Raw genomic sequence first — 20,193 nt, 5'->3', positions numbered from 1 at the left:
CTTTAAACTGCAGATAAAAAGGCCTAATTTGTAGCATGTGTTATGGCTTATTCCCTCTAATTCCTGTACGTGACAAAGAAATTGCTGGGTTGACCAAGTCTCCTGCTCCTGGCCAAGCCCTTGAGCATCCTCCTTGCTGCTCTAGCCCAAGGAGGTTTTTCTTCACAGGCATAAGTTATTTTCTTGTGTCCTTCCATTTCTTTTATTGCCTCTTCCTTCTAGTGACCTGTGCTGACTTCAAAGCAGAATTTCGATGTTTGGGGCTGCTTGTGCTTGATCTCAGCCCTGAGATTTTTTTTTTTTTTTTCCCCTGGGAAAGTTTGAGTAGTATCTGTCCAGTCCTTCATGCCTCCTTCTACCTCTTTCTCAGTTGTGCAGGTACAAAAATCCTCCTGGTTACAGCTCTTTGCCTACACCACCTGTCTGGATCTTATAACTTGATAATTATAAGGAATTGTCTTTATTTAGCAGCCCTCGGTGGTTTCCAGCTCCTAGCAATGAGGTGTGCATGGGCTGTGTGTTGTTTGGCAGCATCCTGAAAACCTGAGATCTGCTTTTAATTTAATACCTGTCAAGAAGTTGAACTGAGGTATAACCTTTCCATAATCTCTCCTGACCTTCTAAGCTGTAGGGTAACATGGCACATCTTTTGTCTCATGCTGGGAATTGCTTTGTCGTCTAGCAGGAGGGAAATAAGTTTCCTCTTTCTTCCTTTTCTCTGTTGAAGATGCAGATGTTGAACCTAAAAAAAAAAAAAGTATGTGTGCAGAAGAATAAAAAGTGTGTGTGCAACAGAGCATTGAGCTTCAGTATTTCTGCACTGGAGAGATCTCCCCTGTAGGGTTGGGGGATATCATGTTTGTTTCTCTCGGAGCACATAGTTATAAGGTAATTTTATACTGCTTTGAACCTGAAATGGTTTAACAGGCATGTTACATTACACCTGAGTGCTTTAATTGTTCCTTTTTCGGGGCGGGGGGGATCCTGTAACAACACCTATGAAACCCCGCAGCCTGCTTTTGCTTGTGAACTGGGATTGCAAATATTCCGGTGAAACTCCCGATGGAGCAACTGAGCCCCAGCGTGGCAGAGCTTTTGTCTTGATATTCTGCGGACAACAATACAAGGAGTGTGATCTCAGGACTGTCGTTTCCTGCTAAATCGGCGAGGATGGTGAGGGTGGCCTCGCTGCAGCAAGGGTGAAGTGGTGCTGTGCCGTGAAGGTGCAGCATTTGGCTGTGAACCTCTGGGAGATGTGGATAGACACCTACGGATGCCACTAGCCCAGCAAAACACCCCGACAGCAATCAGGGAGCGTATTCCCTGCCACTTCCACTATCACATGTGAGACGTACTCCTAAAAAGTGAGTTATATTATTTATATTAAAGAAGGACTTGAACGGAAACAAGTGGAATATCAGTTTTTACCACCTTGTGAAATGAGAACGACAGCCTCTGAAGAAAGACCCTCTATGTAGTGACTTACGATCTATTTTTAAGGGTTTTCTGCAGGTATCTGACTTGTTTGAAAGCAGCTGTGGCATCTCCATCTCTGTCTTGGTGCAGGAAGATGATGGATTTTGCTGCTTTCTGCCCAGCTTGGACCCATGCCCTCAGTTAGGCGTGTTGCCTCTTCACCATCTGCTCTTTGCCAGAGGAGCCTGGGTGGCACCTGCAGGATGATTTCTTCCTCCGAATAGCAGCAGTTAATAACATCAGCCCCTAAACTGACTCTGGCAGGTTAATGGGAATACTCCCTCCTCTTTTTCTCTCCCAGGAGGTCTCCAGCATCGCACGCTTGGCTGCGTGCCTCGGGCACTGTGTGCTCTGCTTCTGCTCTCGGGTTTGATTTGGAACTGCGTAAAGCCTCAGACGTGCTTAAAATGAAAACGGGTTTTATGTGCACAGAGCAAAAGGATTAAGGTGCAGGTACAAAATGGGAAATGTAACTATAAAATGAAGGCATTTAGAAAGCAAAGAGAAAGCAAGTTTACACTTAAGCCCTACATGACACAAGCCTGTAGTCCTGCATAGTCTTTGCGTTCAGTTTTGCTCTACCTCACCCCAGAGAGAGCTCCCCATAGCAGGTATCTTGTCTTTTTGTTGTTGTTGTTTTAAGTGATAATCTAGTACTTTTGGTTATTTGAGGGTGGATAGCCTTGGCTGTCTGGCCCCAGGGCTAGCCCATGTAGGCAGGGATGAAATGTTCGCTAAATCTGGCTGCTCCAGAGCTGCTCAGAGCAATATGAGCATGGGAAACCCTCTCATCACAACTCCCTTCTTGCTGCTGTCTTCAGGAGCTCTCACTCGTACCTTTTGCTTCAGGAACAATGCTAAGGACTCTCACTAGTTTTTGCCATTCCCATATTCTTTGCAAAATGTGTTCTGGGTGCAATGTGTCCATGCAGGAATTGTGTGGTACTTGCCAATCCTTAGCAATCTGTCTTTTTCTTTTTTTTCTTTCTTTTTCTTCCTTCGTTCTCACTGTAAACATTTTCTTCTACTGTGCTCTTCTTATTAGAGTATTGCTTTTAATCAAACTGGCTTTCTTCCCCTGCTGCGTTTTCTGGATTGATGTGAAACCATTGGTCGTGTATTTTGAAATATGCACTATATTTCTGGTATGCTTATCTTACCGAATATCCCAGCTTCCAGCCTTCAAGAAGTTTCATGAGAGATGTAGTATTTTATAGAGACTGCAGTCTTGAACATGGGAGGTGCTCACATGGTATGACGTCTCACCCAGCCCCACCACTGCAAACTGGCCAAGTGTAAGGACCCGTCGCAAGCATCGCTCTGGCCCTTTGTGATTTATTTTGCCGTTCTTCCCCCCTCTCTTAATGTCTGGAAGGGGAAAAACAGGAAGAATTGGGTGTAAGAACACAAGAATAAAGGCATGCACGGGGCTGCTGGGTGGAGGAGGAGATGTTTCTGTGTGGCTGCTCTTTACACAGCATGTTCTCATCTTGGCTGCCAGAACATCCATGTGGGTGAGGATCAGGCTCACAGATGGTTTTGTTGAGTGAGGGCAGAAATCAAAATCTCTACAATTCTCTCCCATCTTCTTTTGACATTTGTTATGCATATTTTTTTGAAATAACGATGGCTGTACTTGACATTGCTGGAAATGCCTAGTGTTTTAATTAAAAACTCAGGTTTTGAGGGGTCCATAACTCACTGTGTTAATTTGGAGAAGGCTGAAACTTGGCAGATGCTGTACCAATTTCAGGATCCAGTCTGCAGACTCTACATCTAACAGCTGTGGCAGGATATCATATTTCCTATCAGTAAGCTACAATGCTCTAATTCCTTCAGTTAGTGTTCCATGTTTGGGAACTTCACTGCTGGTGACAGTGAGGCACCTTCCAAGTGGCTGCTTTGTCTTTCCAGAGTCCAAAGAATTTGTGTTTGTTTTAAGGGTCTTGGCCATGGACCTCAACGTGGACTGATTCGTGAATTAATTGATTGAAATTAATATTCAACAGAGTTTGGAAAAGCAAAATAAGGAAAAATTTCTATTTGATTCATTTTCTGTCATCAAGATTGCTTTTTAAATTTTTGGCCAAATCGCGAGATCCACGATCCCTTCAAAATTAACATATCCTTTCTGAAGGGAACAGTGTTGTTGTATTTGACTGGTAAAATGCAGTAGCTTGAGAAACATTTCAGGAGAAGTGAAAACAAGGTGATCCATGGTCTTTGTTACAGGCTAGAAATGCACTGATAAGGGTGTTCAGTGGCAGGGGAGAGCTGAGAGTGAGGGTCAGGTTTAGTGTGTCCTAATTTCTTTCAGGTGGCTTTGATTGGTATACCAGAGTTTCATATTTTGACTTGTCTGTGACTCCAAAGGCTTTATGTTAAGGAAATAATGCCTAGCATGCAGACTAATCCTGTGTATACTTTGCTTTCAGATGGTCCTACCATGACTTTTTCAATAGGTATCGTGTTCTTATGAAAAAGAGAGACCTTTCCAAGAATGACAAGAAGCAGATCTGTCAGACCCTGTTGGAAGACCTCATTAAGGTGAGCTGGGACCAAATCTTTGGCAATGATTTTTACAGCACAGAAGCTCGTGGCTTTGATATGATTGGAATTGCTCTTCCTGCTCCTACTTCACCTGCTGCTCATGCAGGTGCTTCTTCAGCCTAGTCACCCTGGGGCTTTTTCCAAAATGAGATAGTCTCACAAGAAGGTAGTGAGAGCAAGCGTGACGTGGGATCTCATGATTGCAGTCAAGCTGAACGTACCATTTCAGTGCTGGTGAAGTCCAGAGTTTGCGATCACTGGCTGTACATGAACAACCAGACACATTTAGAAAATTCATCCCTCCAACCCCTCCTTCTGGTTTAGGCTAGCTGTAGCTGGAGCACGTTTTAGAGGTCCAGCTTTTGTCAACACCGTGAACTTTAGTCAATCATTAAATGTCTCTTTGCACAAATGAGTAGAGAAAAATGCAATAAATGCCCTATCTTGATGTGTGGGAGACTTTTAATAGCAACTAATACGTAGAAAAAACATCCCGTAGATTGGGACTTTTTTCCCCGTAAGCAAACAAGAAGTCTTTGCCACTTCTCCTCACCAAAACCTTACTACTCACTCATGTGCATTATTTTTAAATTGAAAATGTGCATGCAAAGGTTTCTTGCTATTGAGCAGCCCAGAATGCGCACAGCACCTTAGCCAGTTTTTAATTTTTGATCTGTTTTCCTCATGGGATTTTGAGGAACTTACTCAGTTGGGTTCCTTTCTGCAAAAGCCGTTCTCCTTACGCACCAAATGTTTCCCTTGGCTGCAGAGCCATTTGCAGTGCATGTATGACTTTGCAGATGTAAGCCTTAATCTTTTCAAGAAAAATCTTTTCTTGAAGTCTTCTGGCATTGCATTGCTCTATTTAACTTTAAAGGAAAAAAAAAAAAAAAAAAAATTCCCCCCCCCCCCCCCCAAACTAAAAAACACTCAAAATTTGTGTAAATATATGGAACTTAAGACTGAATCAGAGTGCTGCATTTCTCAATGGGTATATAGAAGCTCAAGTAGTTTGGAGTCTAATATCTTCATCACCCAATTAAGAAGAGATGCGAGCTAAGCTGATAAATTCGATTCGAAGTGGGTTTTTTAATCTATATCTACTGAGCAACATAGACTGAAAAAAAAAATATGTTTGCCTTAATTAAATTTAGTTTCCTTTATGCTTTTGAAAAGGATCCAGACAAGTTCCAGTTTGGACGTACCAAGATCTTTTTCCGTGCAGGCCAGGTGGCATATCTGGAGAAACTGCGAGCAGATAAGTTCAGAGCTGCCACAATCATGATTCAGAAGACGGTGCGGGGCTGGCTGCAGAGGGTCAAGTACAAAAGGCTGAGACAAGCTGCAATGGTCATCCAGCGCTACACGCGTGGGCACCTGGCCCGGAGGTGGGTGCTAGGAAGCCCTCCGAGAAAGGGCTAGCTGGGAGGTCAAGTGGAAAACCACTTCTGGGCACTTGTATTCTGAGTCAGTTCCATCTTGTAGGCCTTAAACTTGGGGGTTTCATATGAGAAACATTGAAAATGCTCTGCACGGGGTGTTGCCTTTCAGCCCCATGAAAACAAGACCCATATTGTGGACGTAGGTACCATGGTGAAAGTTTCTGTGCTGAAGTAAGGACTCATTCCTGGCCCCTCCCTCCAGCTTTATTTGGGGGCAAGAGATGAAAATTCTTTCTCAGTTTGATTTCATATCTATATTGATTTAATTTCTAGGTGCTGAGCCAGGGCTATAGCATAGGCAGCTAGGCTGTAATCAGCTGACTAAAGTACTCTGAGATACTTAAGTGGAAGTGTTTCACAGAACTAATACTTTTCTCTGACTACCTCTGGCAAAGGGCATTTAGATCAGCCAGTGAGCACTTTGCTAGTTGGTATGCGCTCCTCTTCTGCAGGGACCAGGTTTGTGCCTCCTTGGTATCCGAGGGGAGTTCTCAGAATTGATTTGCTGTATCCTTTTGTAATGAGAAAAATCACTCCAAATCACTGGCAATGGGGCTATTTACAGTACTAAATAATAGAGTTCAATTAACTCTCTGTGTGCAGGAACCTCAAGCTACCTCATGTCGGTGGCTTGCTGGGATTTCTGTAGATATGCTGCACTGGAGAGTAGGCTGCTGGTAGCGGGTGTGAGGTGGGTGTGAGGGAGCAGTAAAGCAACGTAACAGCATCCCAACACACAGGTCACCTTGCATCTTGTGCCTCTTATTCAGGTCAAACACTGCCATTCTCCTGCATCTAGCCAAGGTGGCTTCGGGCACTTGGCAGATAGGAACAAGGAGTAGATTTGGGTCCTTTCAGCTTTGTTTCCCTTCTTGTTTTCCGCTTAGAGAAGCTGTAGTGTGTTAGCTACGTTGTTTGGTTTTGAGCAGCAGCGTTCTCCCTGGCTCTGAGTTAGCATCTGCCCATCAGAAGTGCTGCTACCTAATCTGCAGCCCAATTAACTCTGCTTGCACTTGGGCAACATGAGGTGCCGCCTGTATGGTACGAGGCTTCTGCACAGTCACTTCTTCAATCCTGATTGCTGGATGAATGTTGACTTCTATCAATTATTGAAGCAACTAAAGGCAAAGAACTTCCATGTTCCTTCCAAGGATTTCATCTAAATCATACTGTATTTTGGAAGAACGTCAGAGATGCTCACTGCATTTGTGGTATTACTTGTGCTTGTGAAAGGGATTGGCGTCATAGAAGGTCTCAAATAAGCAAAGCTGGGCATTTTGGTGACTTTTAATTAAAACTGAGCACAGATTTTTCTTGTCCTCAGAAGTCCATGTATTTCTCTAGGCTCGTGGCTGCAGGTCCCTCTTGGCAGTCTTGCAGCTCACTTGAAGACAAGGCAAATGAGACCTGAGCAATAAGAGGAAGGTTAAGAAAAAGGGAGAGTCGGTGATTAACTTTAGCCTCTCTGATGGGCTCTCCATGCACACCTACAGACTTGGACTCTATATTTCACTTTGCATCAGCCAACCATCCCTCTAAGGAGGGGAGGAGGAATCCCTGGTGATGTTGAAGTGATGGGGTGTGAGCTAAAAGAGAGGCTGGAAGCAGATATGCAGAAACTACCTGCTGCACTGTTTCTTCAACATGATTTTCACCTCTTCATGCAGGTTTCATAGGGATGGATGTCATCTGAATAACTGCTTGCTCCTCTTTTTGGAAACAGACCATCCCTTGTCCTCTTTAATAAGCTCTGGTTCAGTGGGTCCTAATGAGAAACCATCATCCTTGATGAAGAGAATATATGAGCCAATCTGATATGGCTTTTACAGTTTTGATATGCTTTTTACAAAATAAAGAAGTGGATCAAATATCTGTATAATGCTTCATGCTGAGAGCAATAAATGCATCATGAATTCAGCAAAACAAGCTAATTATCAAATTAAATGGCGGTTTTATGGGCATTTATTAACCTGTGTAACAGCAAATTGAACATGAATTCAGCTGGAGAGTGGGAGCAACATGGCACAGAGTTGACCATGTCCCTCATAATTTACTCTCTGAATTGCTTGGGGCTCTGCTCATGAATGTTGCCAAACCACTGCACACTGGTTTAAATGTCAAATCAATTTGCTGCCATTTTCACTGAGTCGGTAGATACCCCCTGTGACACTTGCTTTTTATAGTTAGGGAAGTGATGGAGCCAACCTGGATGTTGATTGGCTCAAGTACGTAAGGCAGAGAGTCCAAACCAAAGGAAAAGCTGGAAAATACTGTTTTTTCGTGCTGTTTAGGAGTAATGAGGTGTGTTGATTTCTTGTTCCAGTGCTCTCAGGTGCTGTGGATGCTGTCTGATTGCATACGTGTTCCCATTATTCTAATGGAGGCATGCTATCAGCTGCTCTTTTCTTAGCCCTACTGCTGGGATGGTCTTTCTTGAATACCATCAAGCTCCTTTTGGACAAAAGATTTTTCTCTCTTGTCCAGTTTAAAACTTATTACGACAGAAAGAAGGGAAGTTTAGTTTTACTGCTAACCTTTTTCCTGTGCTTTGCAGACTTGCTGAGCACCTGAGGAGGACGAGAGCTGCCATCATCTTCCAGAAGCAGTACCGAATGCTGCGGATTCTCCGAGCTTTCCAGAGGGTCCGCAACGCAACCATCACCATTCAGGCTTTTGCTCGGGGCATGTTTGTCAGGAGGATTTATCGCAAGGTATGACTCCACGGAGTCTCTTTGCATTAGAAAAGAATGGCAAGAGCCTTTATGTTTACCTCTGCTGGCATAGCATGGTGCTGTATTTATTGTGGCCATTTTGATGTTTTACAAAGCCGACAGCCACTGGCGTTTCTGGAGAGCACACGCTGATGGCGAGCATTGCCATTTAAAGCTGTACAAGCAAAAATGATTTTGGCAGCAGCACCCCAGTGGAGCAGCTAAATGAAGTTAGTCATTCAGATGCCGGAAGGCACTGTGGAAATCTGGAAATGTCATTTGATCTAACCCATACTCTGCAAAAACCTCCCTGGCAAACCGAATTTGTGTCTGAGCTGTGCTGCAAGTGCTGTTTCCAGTATGGTAGGAAGAACAGTAAGGTCTGTCATGGAAAACATCAAGTCATTTATTGATATAAATCCCTTTTTAATTAGTTCTCTCCATTAGCTTTCTCTGTTAAACCAGGAGCTGAAAGCAAGGAAGCAAAGGTTTGATTACAGCAAGTGATACAGTGAGAAATCGTCTGTCAGGAAACTGAGAACAGCTTTAGGGAATCTTCTGTCCACTCCTCGCATCCAGCCTTCCTTTGGTAGTCACCTAAATTTATGCCTAATTGTGGTCACCAGGATACTCAAAGAAGTCAGAGGCATGATGAGCCAGGAGAGGAGAGCCTGCTCCTGGAGATGATGGAGGTTACCTGGGCACCTGGTGACGCACTAGAGAGATCAGGGATGTCCTCTGAAACAGAGCAGCTGGATGCTGGTGATCAGGAATTTGTGCTGCCACTGCTTTTTCAGCATCTATTTTTTTAAAGCGGAAGCCTCTGCAGGGGAGGCAGCTGGTCCAGCATTTAAACTCTGAGATTCAAGGCAACCCAAAATCTTAACAGGGTGTAGAAGTTGGCTGAAGGTCAGGCCTCTCAAATCTGAACATCCTTAATCTCTGGAGCACCTGGATATAGGTGTTGCATATAGGTGTCGGTTCAGGAGCACGCTCAGCAACAGATGCAGGGCTGCAGGTGAAGCTCCATGGGGTGAGGGCATGCCCAGTGCCCACCAAGACTTTGCTGTAAGGCTGGAATAGGTCCCTGAGGCAATGCAGTAGGATTTCTTCTAGCTCTTTGGGCATCCCCAACTTTATCTGTAAGAGCGCCAAGGCTGGAGACATACAAAACTCATTTCAGAGTAACTGGTACTGCATCCTAAGTTCACATAATCCCTTCATTCTAAATTAAAATTTGCAAGTGCAGAGAAAGCCTTAGGGTGAAACAAAAGATTTGTAAGAGAAGCTGATATGGTACCTTTTCTGATACAACTTATCCCAAACTAATAACAGCAAAGTGTCTTGTAATCTTTAAATTCTCCTGGTATTTCTTTCCTCATAATACTGCAGCATAGATCAACGTGAAGAAAGTTATTAACAACATGCTGGTTGTACCTCTAATATGTCAGCCTTCAGTTTTAGAGGAGGGAATTCAACTGCAACCTACTGAAAAGATTGCTGTAAATTTTGGGGGAGAGATTAATCCAAAACTGCCAGAAGTTTCACAAAAACAGATATAAGTTTCTAGAAATTGAATCATGCAAGAGAACTGGCTGCAGACTGTAGTGAAAGGACTCCAGAGTTTTATTTGAAGGTTATCCACGCGATAAGAAATCCCACCAGGACAGCATTTATCTGCAGTATAAATTATCATAATGCAGGGGTGGAACACAGAAAAAAAAAATCTACAGACCTGTTCTGATGCGTTATATCTGATGCTGAGGGGGGGACAGTAAGTTTATTGCTGAGTGTTGCTGTGTCCGTTAATGGCTATTTATTCCACTAGCTGTGGAACTTGTGGATCTGAGTACTATTCTGAGGTGGTCCATGAAGTCTCTCTTGAGCCCAGATGTCCCTTGTCCCCATCGAGTTCTCTACGCACCAGACAGGATCATATCCCCTCGTTTCACTGGCCAAGCAGGTCTTGACTCTTTTTAGAGAGCAGCATGGTTCCTAAGAGAGGACTGGATGTGTCCTGCCTGCATCGGTTGAGCGCAGTGACTGGAGAAACCCCCCAGGAGAGGGGATTGAAGTACCCCTTCCCGTCTATGACAGAGGATGCAAAATAACAGTCTCTATCTCCAGCCATCACCCTTGCCCTACCAGGACACTCCTGCTTGAAGGAGAAGCCCTTTCGAAGGCAGATTGGGAAGTGTCGAGTGCCGTGTTCCAGCCAAATCAGGGCTGCTGCTACCTTTAGGGCTGACTTTTCTCCCTTGATTGTCCCGTTTCTGCCCGTGTTTTGTAGATCCTCGCGGAGCATAAAGCCACCATCCTCCAGAAGTACGTCCGTGGCTGGCTGGCCCGCACTCGCTTCCACCGGGTCAGGGGTGCCACCATCGTCCTGCAGTGCTACTACCGGCGCATGAAGGCCAGGCAGGAGCTGAAGGCGCTGAGGATCGAGGCCCGCTCGGCACAGCACCTGAAGAAGCTCAACATTGGCATGGAGAACAAGGTGGTCCAGCTTCAAAGGAAGATCGATGAGCAGGTATGTCCTGAGCTGTGCCGGGACAAGTGTGGTCCTGTTTCTGCTTTGCCTCTCTCCTGTTGTCCTTCCTAGGAAGGATTTTATCTGCCTGTGTTGTCTGGGAAGGATGTCGTGGTGGTGGCAGCCTTCTGCTTCTGCCAGCCAGACGCTTGAAAGGCTGGGACGCCGCCATGGAAGTGCGGTTGCACATGGATCTTGGGTCTCCACCTTGCTGTCTGAAGAGCTTGCTCAGTAAGCTGCAAAAGCGGCGTTGTAATTGTTGTGAGAACTGCCCGGAAGGACTTAGAGGAGGAAGATAAAATGGCAGTTTTCAAAGCTGTTGCTTGAAAACCGAAGGCATCTCCACGTGAGATCCCCATGTCAAACAGGCTTTGGGCTGGATTGTTCCATTATGCTTTCTGCTTTGCAAGCACTGAGGATGCAGAGTGTCTGCCGCGGTTTGTTGTACTGAACCGTGTGTCTTATGAGTCACGTTACCTAGAAGGTAAACGGTAAATCAGGTAAATACTCACTTTGCAAAGTAGCCTGAGCATGTTTGTGTTGCTGGACGTAACAACTGTTCAGAAGTAAGAGCCGTGATGAGGGGTGAGATGGCGTGATGTAAGTGATAGATGCCTGTGTGCATTGACTTGATGGTCTTACTGTGACTCCTTGATCACAGAGTGGTCTTCATCAATTGCTACTTGTCATTAATGAGCTGCAGAATAATAGTTTGATTAAACACTTAGGAGGAGGGTTTTCCCACATACTAAGTTGTGTGCAAGTTACTCTGATGAATGCCCTCTACGTTGCTTCCCAGTGCTGTACAAGGACTTCAGGGATGAGTATAAGAAGTGCTCAGTTAGGACCCAGTTGTATCCAGTAACATCAACAGGAAATTCATATCTACCGATGTCCTTAAACAGCCTTTTTACAGGCAGGAGAAACATTCTCTGTAAGTCAGGATACCTACTTAGTTGTAGTACCAGTTGTTAGTAATTGCAGTTTATTGTTCTGTTTGGGATGTTGTCAGGGTCTCTTATACATCACACATGGTTTCCTTGCTGCCTTAAATCTCTCCATCCCTGTATGACACGAGAGGTCCTGCGATGAAGATGATGAGAAATGACTGTGTTGGCTCAGATACTGCAGAGTCAAGACAGCTGGGGATTTGCATTACTGCTGGCCGCTTTCATTGCTGTATTAATTGGCTGCAAAGCGTGTACCGCAGTAGAGTCTGACTTTCAAACGTGGTGTTTGATTTTAAAATGCCTGCTTTGCATAGTTTATCTGCAAAATCTAAGTAGTTTAGGAGCAGAAAACCTTAGGGATAAAGTTTCCTCTATATTTATATATCAGAAACCTGTTTGGTATGACTCTTTATCTGGAGGGTATTTGGTGGAATTAATTAGGACAAGTCATTTCAGGTCCATGTATTTGGGCTGGACTCGTGCAGTGAGTGTGAATGTCTGCGTTGGGTCTGCTGGGCTGCTGGACTTGGCAGAGGAGCAGCAGTATTAATTTTTTTTTTTAATTTAATTTTTTTTTCAATTCCTTGTCACTTACTGCTAGGAAAGGTGTGGAGTGGAACAATAAAAAAACCCCAATCTTTGGTTAATGTGGGCTTTCCTGTCTTGGATTATGAAAGCAGCAGAAAGGTCTGCTTTGGGGAAGGAGGCATGGGAGAGCTTTTAAGTAGGCAGAAATAATGGGCTGGAGCTCATCTTGGTCTTCCTCGATCTCTACGCAGACCATTTTGAAGGAGTTACTTTGATGCTTTCTGTGTAACTTTTGCAGGAGAGAATTGCTGCTCTGTATTACTCCTGGTAGTCTGTCCAGTGAGCTAATTTTAACCATCATTTCAGGACTGACAGGTTTCCCTGGGATGCTTTGGAAGTGCTAATGAGCACCATTCCAGTAGACTTCCTTTTCAGTGCACTGGATTTTTTTCTGGCAGCAGTGAGTTTGTTGCATCATAGTTTCCCTGAAGCATCTTGATTTCAGTCCTTGCTAGTCTATAAACACAACCTCTCAAAATGCCAATTAACTTTTTAAGAAAAAAAATAAAAATTGCAGGTAACCTGGAGAGCTGCAGTTGTATCATTTTCTGACTAGCCATGGAAGAAAATGTTTCTATTTCTGCTACTTTAGCTCATGCATGAATAGAGAGATGCAATAGTCCGTGTGCCCCTGAGGAAGAGAAGATCTTTCTTTGAAAACATTAAAACCTATTATTGTATGTCAGCCTCAGCTCACACGCTCTAGCAGCCGTAACTGGGCCTATTTAATTCACTTTCTAAATCAGGTGAGGGATTTTTTGCATACACAAGAAAGGTTTATATCTCTTTTGCTGCAAAATATCCGCACTGGACCACTTTTTTCTATCCACGTTGGACCACTTTCTTCTCTTTTTTGTTCTTTTCGGTTAAGTGAGTTGTTTTTAAATGTGTATACTGTAGCTGCCTGAGACACTTTTAAGGCTGTTACTTAATTTAGTGTTATGTGTTCATGCAGCCAACATTTAGACTCACAGTGAGCTCCCTACGCTGTCTCTGCAAGCAGCAGTATCTCTGTGAGCATTTATTGTGAATAAAACTAGTTTGGGTAACAGTAGTGATGAAGTTGTCGTCTCTGCCATTGATAGCAAAATAAACTCTAGACTGGTTCACAGAGCCTGGGTTGAAAGCGGGACTGTCACAGCTCTGCTGGGCTGGATAATGATTTAAAATAAAGGAAGTTCAAGTTTAATGGGGTCTGTTGAGCAATCCAGCTGCTCTGTCATGTCTCTAGTAGCTAGTAACAAGAAAAAGCATTCCTGTGCATTTATCTTGTATCTGGATTGAAACCTTAGTTGGCTGGTATGTAAAATCATATACATAAACCTTGGGACACAAAGCCGTGAAATTGGGGGAAGCAGCAGAGATTTGTGAACCAGAGTGATTATTGCCATCCTCTGCAAAGCTTTTCTCTCTGAATAGATCTCTTTGGAAATGGCTTTGGTCATGCAGAAATATTAATTCCTTAATACCACATGAATGCTGAATTTCTATGTTCACTAATAATCCATTACAAGGGAGCAAATGAAAAGGTGTTAATGTCCCTCGTTTACTCGTTTTTCCATTTGAGATGTGTCTTAATCTTGCTTCGGAGCACTGAGACTGCAGTGAGAGAGGGGTGCTTTGGGAGGTCACCTAAGAGGGGGGCTAAAAGGATGATCAGAGCGATGGTAGAAGAAATGATCCTATGAGCCATACTGGGAATCTAAAAGAGACTAATCTGAAGTAAGGGTGGAGATTTTGGTATCCACCAACTCACCATGCATTTGTACAGGGGCCTGTCTGGTCTGGAAGAACCTGTGTAGACCTAGAAGATATTTTTTTTTTTCTTTTCCAGGCTATAAAGTTCTTTGAAAACTAACTCTGTTGTACAGAAGCTAATGAAAGCCTGTGACCCTATTACAGAGATAGATCATACTTTTTTGCATTTAAATGTTTTTCTTCCTTACTTGACTCTGGTGAACATCTTAGAGGAAGAAGTTGTATCTCAGGATCTGTGACTTTGCACCTTTACTGCTTATCCTGACCAGTCAAATATCGTATATCAGGACTTCCCGAGTCCATTGACTTTTTAAAATGATACATTTGTGTCTTTTAAGACTTTTGTCTTCTGGCTTCTTCATCTCAAGCTTTTCTTAGCCTCCACGTGAACTGAACAATTCTGGGTGGAAGGAGCAGTTTCTCTTGAGCTGGTGTAGCACTGCTGGTGACTAAAGCTCTGAGAAACGGCAAAAGGCTAAGTTGCAGATTACCAGGACACTTGTCTGGTCTGGACAAGGATCTCTTGCCAAATGCTTTCCAGGAAAGACCAAAACTGGATGAAATATCCACCAAAGTCCCATTTAAGAAAGGAAAGCCTTTTGGATCTGTTGTACAGTGAGTGATAAGAGCCCAGATCATTAAAGCTGTATTGAAAGCTCTCAGAAAGGAAACTTTAAAAACCAAACCAGACTGTTTTAAATTTCAAAACAGTTCTTTTGCTCTCATGATTATCTACCTATTGTTAGCAAAGCTACATGGTAGGCTCTTTGCAACAGGCCACGAGCTCGTTTCTGGGGCTGGCTAATAATGATGATGTTTTATCAGTCACAATGTAGTTCCCATTGGCTTTGATTTGAGCAACAAAAATGAAATGAGGCTGCTGAATTTTCAGGTCTCAAAACTTGGAAGCAAATCATTGCTAAGTGCTGTAAAAGAGAAGATCTGAGCAAAAAAAAAGACGATTGAGCTGGCACATGACTTAAAGCTGGGGTTTAGGGAGCTCTTTGTGCTCGAGGCTGCAATTATGCTACAGTGCATTGTCACCCCAGGTGTTCCTGCAGGCATAGGAGTCAGCAATAAAAGGAGAAACTGCAAGCCCAATATTACAGACAAAAAAAAAAATTGCAAACCCGTTGCATTAAGCAACATTGTATGGAAGCTGTAATAAAAATGTGTTTTTTCTTGTTTTGGTTGCTAGTGCTACCAAGCGTTGTTTGCCTTTGCTTCAAGTGTAACATCAATTTAACAAATGCTTGTATAACTGTTACCAAAATTTTATTGAGCTTTTGTCACAGTTTTGAAATTGTTTTTAGTTTTGTGAGCTTTATTAGCATATGCATGGAAATGTTTGTTATCAGAAGCTTGTTACCCACCATGCTCAAGGATTTTTAACGGTTACTTTTGTAGTGCATCAGTGCATGCATTGATCTTGCTTGTGGTCTCATTTTCTTCTTTTTGGGATGTTGGCTGCAGAACAAGGAATACAAACTTCTGAACGAGCAGCTCTCTATGCTCACGTCAGCCCACTCCTCTGAAGTGGAAAAGCTGAAGAAGGAACTGGTGCAATATCAGCAGAGCCACCGGGGTGACGGCAACCAGCTTGTCAGCTTGCAAGAAGAGATGGAGCACCTCCGGCTGGAGCTTGAAAAAGCTCATGGTGAGAGGAAGGTTGTGGAAGACAGCTACGTTAAGGAGAAAGACCTACTGAGAAAGGTACGTCTGTTTGTCACGTCTCATGTTGTGTAGGTCTCCTGCAGACGGTCATACTGGTGAAAGCTCACCCTTCATAAATCTGAAGGGGAGAGAATTTCTATCTTCAATTAAGATTTTTTTCTTTTTGTCACTCAATGCCCCTAGAATTTGCCTTTTAACCAGGCTGTGGGGCAGCAAGGGCAGGTGAACGTCCCTGCAGGAGCAGTGACTGCCGCATGGCAGGAGGATGCCCCATCTTGATGCCTTTTGCACTGCCAGCCACGAAGAAACTCTCCAAACCCAGATTCGTCTGGAAATAAGTGTGCTTAATAACCGTGGATATGCCAGGGCTTCGTGTATATACAGTGATTCCTATGAGGACAGGCTGAGAGAGTTGGGGTTGTTCAGCCTGGAGAAGAGAAGGCTCTGGGGACACCTTATAGCAGCCTTCCAGTACCTAAAGGGGCCTAAAGAAAGTTGGAGAGGGACTTTTTACAAGGGCATGTAGTGATCGGACAAGGGGTAATGGCTTTAAACTGAAAAAGGGTACATTTAGATTAGATGTAAGGAAGAAATTCTTCGCTGTGAGGGTGGTGAGGCACTGGCACAGGTTTCCTAGAGAGGTTGTGGCTGCCCCATCCCTGGCAGTGTTCAAGGCCAGGTTGGATGGGGCTTGGAGCAACCTGGTCTGGTGGAAGGTGTCCCTGCCCATGGCAGGTGGGTTGGAACTTGATGATCTTTAAGGTGCCTTCCAACCCGAACCATTCTGTGATTCCTCATGGCATGTAGTGCAAAATATTGGAGAAGGCTGTTGTAGATGCTGTAAATATTAGGAAGATGTCCTTCTTCAGTCCAGCATGGTATGGGACAGGAGGGCTTGGTTTCTGCCATGCAGTCCGTGGCCATTGCAGCTGGTCCTTGAGGCTGGTGTTGTAGGTATATGCAGAGTATAACCTGCGTGGGGACCACCTTGTCCCTCGCAAGCAGAGACACTGTCCAGCACCAGCTAGGCTGGTTGTTACAAGCCTTTATAGGGTTTGGAACTGTGAAGTAGACTAAAAAAATTTTTTTTTCTCCTCCTTCAAGCAAACTCCAATGCTTTCTGAATCCCTTGAGGTGGAGGTGGTCCAACACTGCCACCATTGTACAAGAAAGCGTTCTAGTGGGAGAAAGATACTTCAGAGCATAGAGATTTTTTGCAAATAATAAAAATTGACCTTTTACCCTGAACGTCTTTGCTGGTCAGGTTCATTCTGAATAACCTTCACACCCATTCTCATAACCTAGGGCACTCTAAGGTATGGGTTTAGTTTCCTGCTGCAAATGCTTGTGATTGTTCAGGTTAAATCTGTGATCTTTCTTCTGCACTGACCGTTGTAGTGGTTCCCATGATCCTGCTATTGGAAAGAATTTAGGGCTTTTCTACTCAATACAGTGCATAGAAAAAGCTGGTTTGCAGCTGTTACTCTAGAATAGCGCTTTTTGTGTGACGACCTGAAGACGAGTTGCTTTTGGAGATTAAAAAAACCAAAAAACAAAAGGTCTGGGATTAGCTGTGTTTTTATTATGGTGGAAGAATGCCCAGGTGGAGCTCTTCTGGGGTGCTTCACGCAGCAGCACCTGCCCTGGCCAACCTCCCCCTCTGGATAAGCCCTCAGATGGTGGGTTTGGGTGAGAAGCTGTGGGGACTGTGTGGTCAGGATAACTTAATCTGAACAACTAGCCCAGCTGAAATGCCTTTTCGGGTGGGCTTCTCAAAAGGGCATTCAGCCTGTCCACATGTTGTCTCTTGGCTGGACCAAGAGCTGCCAGAAGAGCAGTTACTCAGCTCTTTGCACATGTATTGCACCCACACAGGGACGTATGGAATCAGTGATTTTCTTTTCTCCAGCACCAGATATGAAGATCCTTTTTGGCACAAGGCTCAGTTCATTAGTTGGCTGCAGCACAGGCTTTTAGAGCCTGAAAGGATGCTTTATTTTGAAGGTGATGCAGCTGGGGAAAAACTGCTTCTTTTTGTTCTTGATTGCAAATCCCCTTCAAGCACTCAGAAGAAAGGTTGATTTAATGACCAAAGAAATGCTTTCAAAAAGCATGAAAACAAAGCAAAAGCTTTCCCTTGTTGTAGAAGTGCCTACAGCAGAGCAAATACTATGTACTTTACCATGACAATAAATATTTAATTATAAAACATAGCATTTCTACTGAGCAGTGCAGGCTGCCATTTCTGACATTGGCTTTCAATTGCACCCTTTGGTTCCTTCTCAGTGGGAAGACAGAGAAGACCTGTTTCCGCCCTGGAAACGTTTGTTTAGCCAAAATGCTTTCCAAGAAAAATTCAGATAGAGATTTTTGAGTAGTTCTAATAACTACCAAAAGCGTGGGGAGTGTCATGAAACTGAATTCAGCTGAGAAACGCTTTTCACCTTCAATATCAAGATTACACCATGGCCATGGTTGTGGGTGGGATGCATTTGCTCTGGAGATGATACCCAAAGTCATCAGACATTTCTGAGTGACACTGAGATGACAGCCTTAATTTTATTGACTTGAGCTGGGGCGGCAGCTTTTGCAAATCCATATTAGTTACGATTTTGTTACTGAAAAAAAAGTCCTTTAATCTCTTCCGTATAGCTTTTCTCTTTGACTCCTTAATTTTAGAATAGCTCTTCTTATTCCATTTTGTGATAAAGTTTAAGACATCACATCTGGGTGGGTACCGAGAGCTCTTCCTAATCCACCTAATCTTCTCACTTGGTAAGCTAGGATGATTCAAAGCCTGGCCAGGAATTTTATTAACAAAATCCTAAATGCCATTGTGGTTTCCTCACAAGATAGGGGAGGACTGGAGCCAGATCTTATGCACAGGTGCTTCCAGTGTAACACTTCAAAAAAGGGCTGAACCATCACGAGTGCTCACTGCTCAACATCTTCCATAGAAATCCTTCCAGGCAGGTGCCGTTGCATTTGAAGCACCTTCAAAGATCTGTTTCCTATAGAAAGATGAGCAAGGGGTACAAAAGGTACCAGATATGGATTTTGTGCTCCTTGGCTCTTGTGTAACCTGCTCCACTTGCCTCTACCTGTGTTTAATGGACTGTTTTCATTCTCATTGGGTCTCTGTTAAACCCAAATTTTGAATTACAGCTTGTTTCTGTTTCATGTGGAAACAGGAATGTGATAAAAAAGTTCAGTCGCTTAAGATCACATCTTAAAGATACCTATACCCAATCTGGATTAGAAATTCTTAAACCTGGCAATAATTGTTGCGGATTCTACCAAGTGTTTCAGTTCTAAAATATCCCCCCAGCACAGTTGGAAGTACTCCAAATTTTTGTCTAGTTTTGCTTTCCAACTGTCATAACTTTGTCCTCTGGGCAGAAGAGTTCTTTATCAGCACCTATTAAAGAGCACTAGTAAAATAATCCCATTGCCTTTAATCTTTTCCCTGAGGGGATAAACAGTCGAGTTCCTCGCTCTCCCATTGCAGCGCAGGTTTTCCTTCCCTTTTATCGCTTTTGTAGCTCTTTGCCAATTTTTTAAGCATTCTTCTTAACTTAAAGACACTAGTGCTGATCTAATGGCTGCGCGTCTGCTGTATTTATTTGAAGTGATGTATGAATGAAGGAATGTAGTTGGTTTTGGTACAGAGTATTAAAATCATGGCTTAGTTCAGAGCATTTAGAACACCAGTATCTCTGCATAACTTAAATTGTGTTTTCTTCACTTTCTAGTTGTATCTCCAGACTCCAGCTTTCCTACTATATATAGAGATGCAGGAGATTATAGTCTCATGCAGACAGCTGGAGCAAATGAATGGGTTGGGGAGTGAGGGGTGGTGGGGTCTTGTAGTTTCTGTGCGCGGGATATGACTGCTTCAGTCATGGCTTACAGTAAAATATTCGTTGTGCTTTTATCCTCACCATTAGTATGTATCTGGCATATGCAGTATTTGATAAAATACCTTGATTTGAGCAAGCTTGTGTAGAAGACTGAAGTCTGTGCTAGGAATGCGTGCCAGCTGGGCTGCCTATAAATTTTACCTAGTGGTGACAGCAAAAGTATTGTTCTTGGGCACTGAAAACTTTTATTATGGTGTGTACAGTGTTGTTTATCTTTGGCATCTTGAGATTCTTCTGCTGTGTGTAGCTGTCTTTGAAGCCATGGCTGGAGGATGCGATGAAGCAGGCACAGGGAATGACATTACGCTGGGATGATGTGTCAGTTTGTTCTCCTACCTGACAGCAGCGGAATCATCCTGCTTAACCGTAGCAGCATATTTCACTTGATAATGTGATGTTTTTGTGTTTTGAGATAACTCTGTTTGAATGCATCAAAATTCCTGAGGACGAACAAAATTACAGGATAGGTTGCTGCCAGTGTCAGTCCAGCCTTCTTGTTGTGACAAGTGGCCTTGCTTCCCTTTATTTTTAAGAAAGGGGTAGTTAAAAAAAAAAAAAAAAAAAAAAAAAACCAAACCACAAAGCAAACTATTT

General features: G+C 43.5%; 1 protein-coding gene across 5 annotated transcripts in view; it reads left to right on the top strand.

The window, feature by feature from the left end:
• The window catches only part of MYO5B (myosin VB), a 171,949-nt gene that overhangs the window by 114,469 nt on the left and 37,287 nt on the right, over positions 1-20,193 (top strand). For all 5 annotated transcript variants that reach the window (XM_030005719.2, XM_030005720.2, XM_030005718.2 and 2 more), the window contains 5 exons: positions 3,912-4,023; positions 5,203-5,414; positions 8,023-8,179; positions 10,470-10,709; positions 15,479-15,718. In XM_030005719.2, coding sequence (XP_029861579.1) covers positions 3,912-4,023; positions 5,203-5,414; positions 8,023-8,179; positions 10,470-10,709; positions 15,479-15,718 — 961 coding nt within the window. The remainder of the gene's footprint in view (positions 1-3,911; positions 4,024-5,202; positions 5,415-8,022; positions 8,180-10,469; positions 10,710-15,478; positions 15,719-20,193) is intronic.

The sequence above is a fragment of the Aquila chrysaetos genome, chromosome Z (genome assembly GCF_900496995.4).
Source record: "Aquila chrysaetos chrysaetos chromosome Z, bAquChr1.4, whole genome shotgun sequence".
NCBI classification, from domain to species: Eukaryota; Metazoa; Chordata; class Aves; order Accipitriformes; family Accipitridae; genus Aquila; species Aquila chrysaetos.
Note: the sequence above shows the minus strand (reverse complement) of the source record. Positions and strands in the feature narration are given on the sequence as shown.